Raw genomic sequence first — 17,296 nt, 5'->3', positions numbered from 1 at the left:
ATAATAGGATAATATTTTTTAAGTCACTAAAATGGCATAAATTTCAAGTTTCCGACGAGAAATGGTGGACGCTAGGACCTGCCGGAAATCCTGGCACAATGACCCACATTTTCCTTGGGTTACTGTAGGCCGTTGACTCGCCCGCTCAGGTGCTGCTTCGCTGCCTCCAACCAGAAAGGCACGTTGCCTTACAACAACTGAAAATTAAAGAGTGCTGCAACATCAATACATGAAATAAATTTATTTTTAAAGTTTTAAAATAAATTTAGATCATTAATTCTCTGCATTAATTGAAAATTTATAAGCTATTCCGCCCTCATTTAATGCATAATTCAAAAATTGCATTGCGTTGCGCGTATATTAGATATGCAATTGCTTCTATACGGGAGTGTTGCAAGCATAACATGCCACCAATATAGAACCAATCAGGACTGGGGTGTGGTGGTACCAAACCAAGCTGGACCAATGAATGCAATGCGATTCCGTCTTCCGAAAAGTATCAGCCGGCTTTATTGATCATCTTCATCCCCAACAACACCCACTTGTCTATCAGTATCTGGAAGGCAGCACAGCGCCACGGACGGGGATCTGGAGTTCCTTCATCTGCAATTTGCCGCGGCGACATGACTACCACCGCCCGCAGTCAGAACCAAGCACCGGCCGCCGACTCCGACTCCGAGCTCCCAACCCCGTCAGACTTAGTGGACGACCGTCCGCTGGTCGACGATGCCTTCGACACCACGTATGTGGAAAAGAAAACCAAACCGCCCATGAGGCTGGTGTGGCGGAATATCTTCCTGATGGGGGCCCTCCATCTCTTGGCAATCTATGCCGTCACCCTGGTGCCTTCTGCCAAGCTTCTGACCTGGCTCTGGTGTAAGATAACCTTTTATTTTATAATTAACCTTCATATTATTCGATGTAGTTTCATATTTTTACAGCCATGTGTTCAAATATTAAAATTTGTAACGTTCAAGTAAAACAACATGCGTCATAGTGGTTTAACCGTTGCGGTTCGATTGAAATGCTATTTAAAATGAACGCGCTGCTTGAACGGTTGGATTGACTTTCGTTCTTCGATGTAATCCAGGTGCCGAGCTCTCAATGGCGCACGGTTTCAGTCTGAATGTTCGCTGCGTATTAGTATTTCGCACTATCCTTTGTTCTCCCTCTCTCTCTCTTCACCCTCAGTGGTGGAAGCCGGGTTGCAGTTGTTTTATCGAGGTTTTCACTGGCTGCTTCAACTACGTCTTTTTCTTCCGCTGCAGCCGCCTTCTGTTTCTTGTTGAGCGCCCTTGGGGTGACGGCGGGCGCCCACCGACTCTGGAGCCACCGATCCTACACTGCCACCACGCCGCTCAGAGTGTTCCTGGCCACCGCCAATTCAATGGCTTTCCAGGTAAGGTGGGGGGGGGGGGGGTCCCATTATAATTTTTCGCTCAATGATTACAACAGAGGACGAATATAATAAATTTGTCCCGGCCAAGCGTGGGGGGGGGGGGGATGGAAGTAACTGCTAGAAGCATTCAGTACATAGAAATGCAGTTAACTAACTCAAGCTTGCCTTCCTACAGATGATTCTTGACCTGCTTGTTTCCAGGATTTTTTAAAAATTTCAGATCAATATTGCATTTTAAGCAAACGGAGTCATGTTTCACTTGTTTTCCTTCCCGGCTTCATCCATTGGAGAATTTTGAACTCAGTAAAATAGCCTCCATCTTTGGAGCAACGGAATGATAACGACGGAAGACTTTATTCATTAAAGGGGTGTTCTATGCATTCTTAATTCTTGATACTGAGCAGAGTCATTGATCAACTGAGGTAAAATAACGAAGGGAGGATAGCGGGTGGGAGAGAGTAGCACAAGTTGCTTGTAACCTTGTTTCATTGCTGTCATTTACTGGAGCTTGTACATTTTCCCTATAACTGTGTGGGTTTCCTCCCACACAATGAAGATGCGCTGGTTGGTAAGTTAATTGGTCCCAGTAAACTGCTTCTGGTTTATGTGAGAGTGAAAAGGTTACAGGGGAAGCTAAAGTGGGGTTGCTGTAAGAACTGGGGTATACTTGAGGGGCTGAATGGCTGCCATCAATGTTGTAAGAAATTAGGAGCCAAAATTCTGGACCATTGATCCAGAGATGAGAGTTTAAACCCTGCATAGTAGTTGAGGGATTGAAATTAGAGTAATTTAGAATTTTAAGTTGATTCTATAATAGTAACCATGAAACTCATATAAATTGTGGTTTTAAAAATGCATCTGGTTCACCAACGTCCATTGAGGAAGAAAATCCTTTACCTAGAATGACCTTTTGAGTTTTCAGACCTATTAATGTTAATTCTTGGGGATGTACAGTAATGAGAGTACTACTTGACTGTCTTGCTAGTGACATCCGTGTTCAATGAATGAATTGTAAAAATCATAAAACAGTTTTATCTTCATTGATACATCGGAATATCATTTAACAGGTTAGAAAAAGAGCAAAGAAAAAGTAACAAAGTTAGAAATCTCCCAATGGTTCTAATGCCACTGAGTTGGAAATCGCCTGTTAAAAGGAAGGCTCAAGATTCCTGGGGGTTTGGGACATACTGTACTGTCCATGGGATTGTAGCTCAAAAAGATCTGAACAATGCTGTCATGGCTAGAGTTGAAAGTGTCCTTGGGGAGGGTTTAAAGTAGTTGGACGGGGATGGGAACCTCATGTTTTAAATGGGAAGAATGGGATGAGGAGGCCATTGGTTTCCTGAGGAAAAATTGAAAAGCACAAGTTGGAAAATACAGAAATGGAGTCTAGTTGCGCTAAAGTGCATGGTGTTTTTTTTTAAATAATAGCTAAAGGGACAAGTTCAGAAGCTTCATGTCCTGGCTAGATGAGATCGAGGTATAGCAACATTGGCTAAGGAACGGTCACTGATGTTCGGAGGGCCATGGTGAAGGTATTTGGATTGAAGAGCAGAAAAAACTCACATTTGGAAGCAAACTATAAACTTCAAGGGCAGTAATAGTGGAAAATTACAGTTATCTTCAAACTGCAATACAGTCAGTGGGGGGGGGGGGAGTGGTGTGAGCACAGCAGTGGGAGAATGATTTTATAGCTAGAATATTAAAGTCCACTAAGAGGGTGGTCACTTTTTGATTTGTTTTCGGGAAATGTAGCTAGGCAAAGGGAAGGAGTAGCAGTGAGGGCATTCTGTTTAATATGGTTATGAAAGAAGGCAAGATTAAATGGGAGCAAAATTTCCAGACGAAGGCCAGTCAGGCTGAAGTGAATTGGGGAAAGGCTACTTGAAATTAATAGGAATTTTAAGAGGTGGTTTGAGAGATTTGGAATAGACATGTTCTCACAAAGCAACCAAAACTCATCCTCTAGATAATTACATGCGTGAGGTTAGGATAATCAAAAGGAGAGACTATGGAAGGGCTTGTGGAGCACAGTGAAACTGAAAAGTATGAAAGCAAATGTTTTGTTGTAAATTAAGTCAGGATCAAAGCAGTTTTAATTACATAAAAAATCAAGAGGTTAAACTAGAGAGTAGTATCTATGGAGGACCAAAGATGACCTGTAAGCAAAGGCAGAGGATGTGAATAAGGTTCTTAATGAGTATTTTGTGACTCTGTTCACAAAAGAAGATAGTGATTTTGTGGTTTAAAATGAAATGACTGCAAAATATTGAATGGATTAACATTAAGAGTAAGTATTAAAGAGACTGAGTTTTTAAAAGGTGGATAAGTCACCAGGCTTGCATGAAATGCTTTCTAGGCTGTTCTTATAAAAGCAAGAGAAAAAATTGTAGAGGCTTTGACTTATTTTTCCTTTGGCTACATGAATGGTGCCGGAGGACAGTTCATGAACTGTTATTAAAATGGCAATAGGAGCATGAGAATTACAGGGCAGATTGGTTTGATTCGGCAGCAGGCAAATTACTGGAATCCACGCAGGGGTTCAGAATAAATTTTCATTGAGGAAAGCCCAAATAAATTACCCTCTAGGTTTTGGGAAAAGTTGTGCCTGACTTATTTTTTAGCTGATAGTAAGTAGTGAATTCTGTGTATTGGGATTTTTGGCAAGGCCCCGTGATTGACTAGTCAAAAGTGAAAGTTCATGGCATTCAGAAAGAGCCACAAGATGAGAAGATGCAGAGTAAATGGCCTGATCTTGAGTGGAGGAGTTGAGGGGGCCTTGGAGTGTTCAACGGGCTGTTCAAAATGCTTATGGGATGGTTAACTTGTATTAGCTGAGGCGTACGTTAAGAGAGCAAGGAGACGGTTTCAGAACAGGTCCGGATGGATCAAAGCTGGAGTGTTATACATAGCTTTGGTCATCACATTGCAAGAAAGATGTGGCTGCTGAAGAAAGTGCAGAGGAAATCTATCATGTTGCCAGCACTAGAAATTTGTTAACTGAAGGAAAAATTTGATGAGCTGCTTTAGAACAGAATAACACAGAGCAGTACAGACCCTGTGGCCCACAATGTTGTTCCAACCTTTTAACTTACTCCGAGATCAATCTCAATGCTTGCCTCCCAAATAGCTCTTTTTTTTCTTTCATCTATGTATGTTTCTAAGAGTCTCTAAATGTCCTTAATGGTTTCTTCTTTTGAGTATAAAAGACTAATGTGAGGGCCATAAAACTGAGAGGTCTAGATAGGTCCTTATTTACTCTAGTTTTTCTTTAGAAATGGGGTCAAAAATCAGGGACATAATTGATAAGATTAGAGATTGTGTGATGCATTAAGGTGCTCTTCCACTGTTAAAAGGCAAGCACTTGCCATAGTGTGTGTTTTTTTTAAAAAAAAAGCAAAAGCTACCATAAATACACTTGGAGAGTTGACCTCCAGGCCTTTGTGCTCCTGGGGAAAATATTAAGCTGCCTACATGCACAATATGCTGGAGATTTTCAGAATCTCTTGTGTTTATGATTAGGTTGGGTTGCTCTTTATCAATCAGCACAGACACAATGAGCCAAGTGACCCATCTCCTATATCCTGAATTCACTATCATTCTTTGGCTGTTGTAAGAAATTACACAGATAAATCCAAACTTGTGTGATATTTATGAAAATAAAGAATATAGTACTGTAATTCAGTTAAGCTATTGCTATTCTGCAAAATGATTGTTCTTAAAAGCTTTGTCATTGTTAATGAAATCAACGATTACACTCACTTGTGTTCTTTCAAATCTGACTCTGTCCTTGGTTTACTGTACAGTACATTTGCTCTGTTGTACAACTGAGTTCTACAGTTCCTTTGCTTCTTTAAACCCTAACTGACTACACCCATACTTCTACAGCATAGGTACATTTTGTACTGTTTTTTTTTTATCAGTAGCTCAAGAAATGTTCCTAGATTACAGATGCTGTAAAATTTCCTGTTTTTTGTTTCACCCTGAACAGTCCACAATAATGTTGCAGTGTGAATTATAGTACTCTGTGAAAGCTATACTCAATACTTTAAACTTTAACAGAAAATCCTAAAAGCAAGAAAATCTACATTTGTTGAAAATATGTAACCAGAGATGTTTAGCAGGTGAATGTTCGTGGTGAAAACTCATTGACCTGTAATGAGAACTTACTTTCTACAGACAACCTGACCTGCGGAGTATTTACAGTATTCTACATTGGTGCACAAATGCAATGAAACTACACCAGCTTGTTGGCATCTGATGTAGCAGTGTCTGTTTACATTTTGTGCAGCATGTTAGATTTGTGCTGTGCAAAATTTAAACTACCCTGAGTCCACTTGGCATGCAAGGATGTTAAAGTGACAAGATCTTATACCAAGAGAGCACTTGAAAAAGCACAAAATTCTGCCTTGCTGCTTAACCCAGACAGTGTACGTGCTACAAACACGAGAAAATCTGCAGATGCTGGAAATCGTAAGGCAAAAACATCCAAAATGCTGGAGGAACTCAGCAGGCCAGGCAGCATCTATGGAAGTGAATAATCAGTCGACATTTCAGGCCGAGACCCTTCATCAGGACTGCTTATGTGTATGTGGTATTGGTTAGCTGGTGTGAGAAGGAACGCTGTAAACTAATAGACTTTGGGTAGGAATGTCCTGGCAGCATTGGATGGTAAGATGCATCGTGGAGGAAGGGGTAAAGGAAAGACATTTGAATCGCCTGTGTTGCATTTATTAACTTAATTTTCCCTTTCATTTAGAACCATATTTATGAATGGGCAAGGGACCATCGGGTGCATCACAAGTTCTCTGAGACAGATGCTGACCCTCACAACGCCTCCCGTGGCTTTTTCTTTTCCCACATTGGTTGGCTGATGGTTCGGAAGCATCCAGATGTGATTGAGAAGGGGAAGAAGCTGGACCTTAGTGATCTGAAGGCAGACCCTGTTGTCATGTTTCAGAAAAAGTTAGTAGTACTTCTAGTGTCTGCAAGTTTTGCACATGATAATGTTAAACATAAGATACTCCAAGTGACACAATTTTCATCTAATCCAATGATGAAATGCAGATCTATTCTGTTACTCATTCCAACTTCATAGAAACCTGCTACATATCTGCCTGTGGTTCAGCATGGTTCGGGTGCAATGGGAGGACACAAGTATCTATGCATAACTAAGGGCAGAGTGTAGAATATGGGAACATTGGGACTTTAAGTTTAGAGCTAAAACCATACTGAAGCAGAATGTGTAGGAACGTTCCTCTGCAGTGGGGTTCCCAATCTTCTTTATGTCATGGACCCCTACCATTAACCAAGGGGTCTGTGGGCTCCAGATTGGGGGCCCCTGCTCTACAACTTGAAACGTGAAATGCTGAAGGTTGATACCAGATCTGACATAGTACTACTGAAATCCTAATTTCAAGGCAGCATTAATTAAATACACAGTATGCGCAGCTATTCTTTAATGTAATCAAGTCTGATGGTGATGGGTATTAGATATGGAATGCATGGTCTTCACTGCATCTTGAGCTTTCTGAATTTGTGGAGAATTGTGTTTGGCCCTGTAGAGCAGATTTGTTAGCTTTTTTTTTAAATGTGATCTGTCTCCTTTTCACAAGTTGAAAATGGCTTTCAATGAAAATAGCAAATGTCATCTTGGGGGGTGGGGGGGGGAAGGTTTGGATGTTCACTATGCCAAGCTGTCCAGGCATGGCCCACTCTTGATAATTGTATTAACTTAGGCTTTGAGCTGCAATATCATGTGTAACCCAATGCAACAACCAGTCTTCAGCAGAAAGTTCTTTATTGCTCCAATAACTGTCCAACTTTGGAATTTAGCATATGTGGTGCACCCTAAACTCTGGGATGAAAGCCAGAAAAAAGTTGCCCATTGTTATCTTTACACTAATTAATGGGAGCAAGAGTGCACCAGGGTTCCTTGGAACCAGAGGCTGTCTCTGCGCTCTGCACCACCTGATTTGTTTAGCTAAACGAAAAATGGAATTGGATTGCCTTGGCAAGCTGGTTTTTCCAACTTGGCTCCCCATACAAGAATGCTGAGGCTGTTTAAATGTTACTTTTCCAGCTGCAATTTACCATAAGTTTGTCTTAATGGGATGAATACTTAATATTTGCCTCAATTGGTATTTGATCTAAAATGATCATGGGAGCTACACTGCAGGGCCATTAAGAGTATTTTCACCTGAAAATATTCCAGGGTATCTCTAAGCTTGATGGTAGATTGGCAGCTAATTTATGTAAGGTGAAGTGAATAAAACCATTGGTTAACATTTATTTTCCAACCAATCACTGGGAGGGAATCCCATGTTTCTTGAGATAACTTCCTGGGATCTTCATACTTGACTGCTGATAGGGTTTCCAGTTGTAACATTTTTTTTCCCCATAGTGTCAGGTAGTTAATAATGCAGCACTCCATGTAACTGTTGACCTAGGTGTGGTTCTTAGATCTCTTGAGTGGGACTTGAAAGCTTGCAGACTGAACCTCAGTATATTGAGTTAACCACAACCTGGCACAGGAATTAGTGGTACAACATTAGTGAGGGTTTTTTTCTTTTTAAGCAGTCCTCAGCTCCACTCCTTTTGACAGTGCATAAGGTATCGTGTGTGTTTGCTACTTAAAACTGAGTTACTAGTTTGGTATTGTAGCTGCCATCATTTTGCCCAGTTTGCAGCTGAGGATGTACTGTGCTGGCAGTGGGTAAAATAAATGAAGACGTAGAGAGACTGAATTGCATGTTTTCAATTTGAGGGATGATTTTTTGCTACAGATGCCAATTTGCCTATACAGTAACCATTTGACAACCAGTTATAGCCATTTACATCCAGCCAATCACAATGTCGGTGTATTTAATCATCAATTCCGGGTATTTTTCTTGTAACAAGTACCACCTTCTTTCAGGTACTATGAACCCTCTGTGGTGCTACTGTGCTTTGCCCTCCCAACGTTTGTTCCCTGGTACTTTTGGAATGAGACCCTTTGGAATTCCTACTTCCTGGCTGCCATTCTGCGCTACACGTTGGTGTTGAATGCCACCTGGCTGGTGAACAGTGCAGCTCACATGTTTGGCAATCGACCTTATGACCGAACGATTAATCCCCGGGAGAACAGATTTGTTGCATTTGGGGCAATAGGTAAGAAATCTGCCTGATTTTGCATAAGTCTCTGGTCCTCCAATGGACACTACCTGCACTTCTAATTTTATCCAACTTTCTTTCAGATCTTTACAACTTCAGTTGCTGATATTCATGTAACCATCTCTGCTTGGCTGTCATGGTTTTCCCTGTCCACAATAATGCTTATTTGGCTTCTTTATTCTTGAGCTAATCTAGTCAACTGTTGTACAAGTACAGTCAGACATAACTTTTGACTTTGCTATCCAAGAGGAGGTATGACCAGAAGCTTGGTCAGTCTTCTTGAAGGCGAATCTTACAGGAGAGATCGAAGTATGGAGCATGGGCATCTGAAGCCACAGATGGTAAACAGGGACAAGCCAGGATGCACAGACTGCCAGAAAGGGGAATGTGAAAGGGTTTGAGGGCTGTACAGTTGCACAGGATCCAGAAACTGTATGGATCAGGTCTTGGAGAAATGGTTTTAAAATCTGAAACTTTCTGAGAAAAGAACCATGGGGAGAACAAGTGAGTGAACGGTTGCATTTGGATGACGTCCATTTAGGAGGTGCCTGGTGGGTAGCTGTCTTGCAGTGTGAGTCGGTTCCATAATAATTGTGGACTACCTTTATTGCCAGTGCTGAATAGGCCCAGTCCTTCAAGCCACACTGTACATCAACCACCTATTTAATCCTGGCTTTATCGGAGGATGATTTATGATGTCCAATTAACCTACCAACCAGGATGTCTTTGGACTGTGGGAGGAAACCAGAGCACCCAGAGGAAACCCACGTGGTCATGAGGAGAACGTACAAAATCCTTACTGGCAGTGGTGGGAATTGAACCCAGGTCTCTAGTACTGTAAGGTGTTGCGCTAACTAACTACACGACCATGCTGGTCTTTGTGTATTATCTCCTGCTAGCTGACTTCCGTATTCAATTTGGTCATTGCGCAGTAAAAATTGATTCTTTTTTTAAACTTGAGTGTAGAACATGTATTCTTTTTGCTCACAAAGAGACTAAGAACTTGGCATTGGGTTATTGGGAGAAATGTGAGCATGCCTATAGCTCTGGCTGAGGGAAAGAGTAGACTGTCACAGTGTAACCTGCTTGAAGGTTGTCTCAATGTAAAGATACAACCGAGCACTGAGAAACTATCTTGTTGTTCATGTTCTTTCCACTTTTTATTCCCTGTTGTATTTTCAACCCACTTAAATCTCTGAAGGAAGAACTAAATAAATATTCCCTCAGCCTCCAAGGCAATCCAGCAAATCTTTGAAAAATTAGCATCTGAAATTGTTTGACTGTGGTCTGCAAATCAATTTGAAGTGGCCAGTGTTTCTCCTATAAGAACTGTACCTATGGTCTTGCACAGGACGAATCTTGTTTTGGGTTAATTTGACATTTTTAAGAAGTTTTCATTAGGGTTTTTTAAATCGAAATCTCTGATCAGCCCTGCCCTTCCAGCCAACACTCAAACTACAATTTAAAACAACCAACACTAATTTTTCCCCTCGTGGTGTAATAGACTTCAAGGCATAATGGAAGAGAAATTGGATAAGATTTAATTCTGCCCCCCATCTATTAAAAGCTTAATGGAGATACTAAAGCTTCAAGCCACAAAATGCATGTAGCTTGACAGAACTGGGCTTTGAAGACTCTTAAAGAAAAGAGACAAGAGTATAGAAGAGAATTCCAGAGTATGGGGGCTTGTGGTAAAGCCACAGCACTACCATAGTGAAAATCCAATGAAGGTTGTAATGCTGGGTTTGCTTATCATAAGGAAATACGTGCTATACTTATCAAAGGAAATGATGGTCAATCGGCTTTGAGTAGGAAAACATTATTCACACCTCGTGAGCCAGTCAAAATATTTGAGCTGAGAAATTATTAACCATCAACCATATAACCTGTTTAAAGGTCTGGTTCTGAATTGAATGCATCTCAAAGGCCACTTCAGTTGTTTATCATTGGTTCTTTTTTAAATGTAGACTAAGGCTTTGAGTTATTGCTGACAAAATCAACAAGATTTCATAATGTGTATTTAAGCTTCTGGGAGTATGTTTTTCAAATAGCAAATATTTTTCCCTGAGCAATGCATGCTATCTCAGCCGATGGGCTGTAGGCAGTGCTGAGAGAAATGATCATTTCTGGGTTATCAGTAGGCAGTTGGCAATGTCTGTTAAAGTCAGAGTTGGGCCATGGTCAGAGTTTTCGTGCTATTGAAAAATGATGGAAACAAGTTAACCACACTATCAGTGCTTATATCGCATGGGGATGAGGGCAGACTTGTGGTAAGAGGTAATGAAATTCAAGCTGCTGAAAATGGTTGAACTAGGGAGCAGGTGTGCAGGGAAATATATTCATGCCAGTTTGCCTGGTTGGAGCTGGGGAGGTTGGATTCCAGTTCTGATGTGCTGAGTGTTTCCAGCACCCACCATTTTGCATTTGTTAAAAGCAACATGACCGGCTGGTGGCGCAGTGACATCAGTGCCGGACTCCGGAGCAAAGGTGCCCGAGTTCGAACCCAGTTGGGCCGCTCCCGGCACTCTTTCCATCCGTGCCGGGTTGAGTATCGAGCTCACAACTCAGCCTCGTAAAAAAAAAAAAGGACTGCGCTGTGAGAAGGACATGGAGGACCACTCACAGAATCTTTCCTCCAAGACAACCACTTTAAAAAGTGGTTGCTGAGGCTCTTGCAGAGTATGGCACACAAAATTTTAAAAAAGCAACATTCATCAGTTTGTTTCAAAAATACTTACTGTTGTACTAGTGTCACTGACATAAACACAGAAACTGGCTTTTCATTCTGCTGCATCCATGCTGGTCTCTTGGCACACTTAACAGATTTGTCTGCATTAAGACTGTATCCTATATTGACTTACCTATAAGTCTTGTCTTATATGCCTCTTAAATGTAGTAATTGTATTTCATCCTACCACCTAAGACAGCATGTTCTAGGTATCATCTTTGCTGTGTGTATATATAAAAGAATTTCCCCTCAGATCCCACTTCAAAACTACTCACCTTGAACCTATCCTTTTTTTTTGATAATCCTACCATGAAAAAGGGTTTTGACTATCAATGCTTTTCGTCATTTTATATACCGTGGTTATCTTCACTCCAGTGTGAACCAATCCAGTCTAGCCATCCTAACTAAATCCTCCAATCTCAGCAACATCCTTGTGAATCTCCTTTATGTGTATATACAGACTTGAAGATGTACTTCTATTAATGTAAACCCATCAAGACCATTGTTATGTCTTACTTGGCACAGAACTACCTAATGGTGACTAGTCAAAATAGGTTTTCTGGAACATCTTGAAGGAGAGGGGAAGAGGAGTTTGATGGTGGGGCAAGGTGCTTGTTTTGGAGCCAAGATGAGATGCGGCATAGTTTGATTTGCAAGACTGAACTGAAGGAGTAATTAGATCCTCAAGTGTTTTAAAAGTCCCAAAGGAATAATGTTTTAATGGAATTTTAGTTTTGAAGTGGTATTAGACTAAAGCGCGCAGAGAGATTTAGCAAATAACACATGAAACAAGTCAGAAATCAGGCCAGAGTACAGGCTTTTGGACAAATTCTGCTTTATGCAAAAGTGGGTGTTAAAATTATTCCATCTGGAGCTACCAAAATGTGGACAATGGCCAGATCTTCCAGACTCCACCTACTGTTTTAGTCATTGGATCTGTCTGCAAATTGCAGTTGTACATATTTGCGTTCAGAAACAAGCAGCCTGGTATGTTGTTCAGATGCCATGTTCTGGTTGTACCAGACACTGGCCAAGAAAGCATATAGTGCCTCTACTTCCTCAAAAGCAAAGGTAATTTGGCGTGTCTCCAATGACCCAATTTTCATACGCCGTAGAAAGCTCTGCAACCAGATCCTTGACTGACTTGCGGAGAAAACATCTCACTGACAGCCAACACTGGTACACCTCAAGGATGCATGCTTAATCCACTGCTTTACTGTCTACACCCATGACTTTGTGATTAGGCACAGCCCCAACATCTGCAAATTTGCTGATGACACAACTATCGGCAAAATTTCAGATGGTGCTGAGATGTACAGGAGTGGGATAGATCAGCTGGTTGAGTGCTGTCACAACAGCAACCTTGCACTCGATGTAAGTAAGACCAAGGAATTGATTGTGGGCTTCAGGAAGGGAAAGTTGAGGGAACATGCACTTGCCAAGGGATTGATCAGCAGTGGAAAGGGTGAGCAGTTTTAGTATCAACATCTCTGAAGGTCTAACCTGGACCCAACATACTGATGCAGTTACAAAGAAGGCACAACAGTGACTGTTATTAGGAATTTTGAGGAGACTTGGCATATCATCAAAGACACTTGCAAATTTCTGCAGGTGTATGGTGGAGAACATTCTATCTGGTTGCATCGCTGTCTAGTATGGAGGAGCTACTGCACAGGATCAGGAAAAGGCTGCATCTATCATTAAAGGGACCCGCATCGCCCAGGACATGATCTCTTCTCTGGGAGAAGGTACAGGAGTCTAAAGAGAGGTGCTCAACATTACAGGAACAGCTTATTTCTCTCCTCCAGATTTCTGAAAGGACAGTGAACCCATGAAAACTATTTTTCCTCTTTGCACTAATTATTTAATTTATATATTGTAATTTAGTTTTTTATTGTGTATTAGAATATACAGCTGTAATAAAACAACAAATTCCATGACCTGTGCCAGTTGAAATGAACCTGATTCTGATTTGTCCAAATCTACTGCACCCTGGCATGCAACCACTCTGCTCAAGACCACTACAAATTGCAGAGTTCAAAACACGGCCCAGTTCAACACAGAAACCTCCACTGATTCTGTCTATACTATCTGCTGCCTCAGGAAAGTGAAGGCATCCGTTAGTCTTGTGAGATCATGGATCTGTGCCTGGAAAGTCTTCACTCTCCAGGGTGCAGGCCTAGGCAAGGTTGAATGGAAGACCAGCAGTTGCCCATGTTGCAAATCTCCCCTCTTCACGACACCGATGTTGTCCAAGGGAAGGGCATTAGGACCCATACAGCTTGGCACCAGTGATACCAATATGTGATTAAGTGCCTTGCTCAAGTTCACAACACGTTCCCTCGGCTGGGGCTCGAACTCACGACCTTCAGGATGCTAGTCCAATGCCTTAACCACTTGGCCACGTGCCCACACCTCAGGAAAGCAGTCAGTGTAATCAATCACCTTTTTTACCTCAGTCAGTTTTTTTGCTCTTCTCCTCCTCCCCTGACCCCCACACCATTGGATAAGATAAAAGCTTGAAAGCATGTATCACCAGGCACGAGTTCAGCTTCTATCTCACTGTTACCAAACTCATGAACAAGCATCTTGTACAATAAAGATATGTCAATATACTTTGCTATGGCCATTGAACTTTGTCTACACCCCACTTTTGCAACTGTAGCAGTATATTCTGCATTAATTTTTAATTTTGTGCTATCTTAATGTAAAAGGAGTGATCTGTCTCAGTGGCATGTAGAACAAAAGATTTTTTTTCATACCCTATCTTGGTTCTTGTTATAATAAACTAATTGACAACTAATTGAATTTCTGGATGCTGCTAGTAAATTGGATTTGACAAGTTTCTTTTCCTGCTTTACAGGAGAAGGTTTCCACAACTACCACCACACGTTCCCGTATGACTACTCAACCAGTGAGTATGGCTGGCGAGGGAACATCACCACCTGCTTCATCGACGCTGTGTGTTGGCTCGGGCTGGCCAGTAACTGTAAGAAGGCCCCGCGGGAGGTGGTTATGGCCCGCAGGCGGAGAACTGGTGATGGCAGCATCAGAAGTGGCTGAGCGTGCTTGAGTGAGCAGACTGTCAACATACTCTATTGCTCCCCCAATGCCAAAGACTCCACCAGTCACGAAGGCAGTTTTGTCAGCAGTTATGATTTTTAAGGTGGAATCCTTTTTAAGAAGTCTTCTATCCACATACCAGTAAACTGATGAAAGACCTGAGAATAGAAGGCCGCTTTAAATATAACAATTGTGCTTCATTATTGATAATAGACATGGTTCATGCTGAATTTTGGAATTGGCACCTTGCTGAAAGGTAATCTTTGGGGCATCAGGTATACAGCTTGTTGTTTTACCAGAACTGTTTAGTACCAATGTGTTAGTATTGTAAGCTCCTAACCCCCTTCCACACATACCCCTGCTTCAAAGATTCCTTGCACAGGTAAAAGATTTTGCATTTAAAGGATTCCATCTTAACTCCCTCAAACAGGTGCTAGGGATACAAATTTAAAACAAAAACCTGGATTAGAGGGAAGTATTTTTGCAAATATTTGGCGCCAAATGCCAGCATTAATGATACAGAAAATGATTTGGATTGAGATTGAGGTGCCTCAAATTCTGGCTACTCTAGAGTCCTTTCAAAGGTTGATGGCATGCCATTAATTGCTGTCTATTCAACATTTCAAGTTTGTCACATTCAATAACCATGCAGTATATCACTTTTACCCATTGCCTTTTATAATTTTTGATTTTCTTTAAGTTTGTAGTTGCAAAACTCTGTACCCTAGATCATTAGTTGATTTTTTTAAAATTTATTTTGTCAGCATTTGAGTGGGGTATTGGCCTTAAGATCACCCAATCAGTTCAATCCACAACCTTGATCCCCCTCCATGCTGACCAGTAATATTGTTTTTGACCCAAGGAAGACAGATGTTTAGTTACTAATTTTTTTTTGTGTGCATCAAACATTCAACACTACTGCATTTTCCCCATTCCCCTCTCCACCTCACTTTCTCATGAACGTAAATAACAGTTCTAATAAACTGAAAGCCAGAGTTTAGCTTCCTTTACAGGGGAACGGGGAGAATTGAGCATTAGCACACATTGTGCTCTGTACACTTGGATAATGATTGATATGATAGTTCACACCAAACTTTACTGAGGGTGAGGATCTACCTGCACCAAACACAATCTTTGTTTCAACTAATTCAGTGTATCAATGTACAGGATTGCCTGTGGATTTTTTTTTCTCTCTGGAGATGGAACTTAGATGGTCAAGAATGCATATGAAGTTTCCTTTTGAAAGATGCTTTATTCTTGATTTTTTTTTTCCCAAGTCTTTGAATTTCCTTTTTGGTGTAAGGTGTGATGCCATTGTTGTATTTTGTGAGACAATGTTGTGCTTCAATAATCATGCTGAAATACTAATATAAAACACTGCAGAAAAAAAAACTCACTGTTGAAACTGTCCCAGGTCTCCAGGGTTGATTTAAGTTTCCTAAAACTCGGCTTGCTGCACAGCATTGTTCCAGAACCTGTGAAACAGCAGCTCTTGCATCCTCCCACAGTACAATGTGAGCTACAGTGAATGCAGAGTAGGTTGGGCTTCAATCCAGAAATGGCTGAGCAAATGTTTCGGGTGCCTCATAAATGGGTAATAGCTGAAGTCAGTTTGCTCTTTGAACAGCAGTAATGACACTTACGAGATTTTTATCCCCCCTCCAGCTCCTGCTCTTGCCTCTGGAATTTCTCCTTTCAGATAACCCTCTAGTGCAGAGTTAAGGGTTGGTAATTTCCCCTGGATGTGGTCTGGGCATGAGTTGTTCCAAATAGTTGGATTGAAGGGTTAAAGTAAATTCTCGTAAAGTACCTGACTTGCTAGATGCTTGTAACAAAAATTCCACCAGTAATTCATTACTTTTCCACTTATTGCTACTTATATTATTGCAAGCTGACCTTGCCTAGTAAACAAACTTGGTTTTACACAGGTTGTGAAACTTAGCTGGGTTATGAGTTGCAATGTGCTGTGATTTAAGATATTCCCTTAATTTGAAGGAAGCCAAACCTATCACTTAATTAAGATATTCCTTTCACCTACAACCTTAATGATTCATCTTGGGAGGAATGAGGGGAGAAGGTTTAACACCACCAAGTTGCAGAGATGTACTGCTCCACTGTATTCAAGTGAAACGCTTACATCCCACAATAATACTGGCAATGGGTCTGCAGATGCTGGAATCTATTAAACCATGGGACAGAATCCCAACTTGCCTTTGCTTGATGTATCCACTTTAACAAGAGCTTGAAGAACAACTACTAATCATGCCAATCAGCAACTCTGAGCAGAACACTCTGTAAAGTCAATATCCCAAAAGTGTGGCAATCTCCTGTTCACCAACACTGTCGTCTGGAACCTGCTGTGAGTCATGTTATTGTGTTGATCTTTATGCACTTGTATCAGTGCCACTTGTTCCTGTTTTAACAGAGGCAATATTTAAAATAAACAATTTAACTTCCTTTCTCTTGCATTTTATTTTTTTGCCATTTTCACTAATTGGTTGGGGGGTTTTCGAGTTGGTTGCTGGAACTGTTCTCTGCCGGTGCCTTGTGTGGAAGCACTGAAATAAAGTATTCTCAGACTTCAGTGTAGGGTAGTGTAATGGGTGACAGATGACACATATTGTTCATAATAGAAACTCTTCTACATAATTCACAGGCATTCAAGTCATTGCATTGTGTTCACTTTAAGAGACTGTGACACAATGATGTCAGTTCAAGGCAACTGCTTTTGGTTTGTAATGGTGGAAAGCTGCAGCTTTTGTTAAGCACATAAAACAACTCCCGTTTTATTCACTAAATCCTACAGTAGCATTCAGAATGGTGTTTGAAAACAGCTCTTAAAAGCTTTAGCATAACAAACTTTCATTGTTTCTTGCAGATAAGTTGCTATTGTCCAGCACTTTTGCAGGTTTTCATTTATACTATGAATCTTTTGATTTTATATTAAGATGAAT

At 41.0% G+C, this 17,296-nt stretch overlaps 1 protein-coding gene across 1 annotated transcript; it reads left to right on the top strand.

Moving 5' to 3' along the window:
* The first annotated feature begins 484 nt into the window (after window positions 1–484).
* On the top strand, window positions 485–16,799 carry LOC140212056 (acyl-CoA desaturase-like). The gene is made up of 5 exons (XM_072282521.1): window positions 485–876; window positions 1,269–1,399; window positions 6,159–6,364; window positions 8,316–8,548; window positions 14,143–16,799. Exons 1-5 carry the CDS (start codon window positions 624–626, stop codon window positions 14,340–14,342), a joined length of 1,023 nt encoding a protein of 340 aa, XP_072138622.1. The 5' UTR covers window positions 485–623; the 3' UTR covers window positions 14,343–16,799.
* Window positions 16,800–17,296: the final 497 nt, after the last annotated feature.

Source organism: Mobula birostris, chromosome 18 (assembly GCF_030028105.1).
Source record: "Mobula birostris isolate sMobBir1 chromosome 18, sMobBir1.hap1, whole genome shotgun sequence".
In the NCBI taxonomy this organism is placed as follows: domain Eukaryota; kingdom Metazoa; phylum Chordata; class Chondrichthyes; order Myliobatiformes; family Myliobatidae; genus Mobula; species Mobula birostris.
This window is presented reverse-complemented; position numbering and strand designations above follow the sequence as displayed.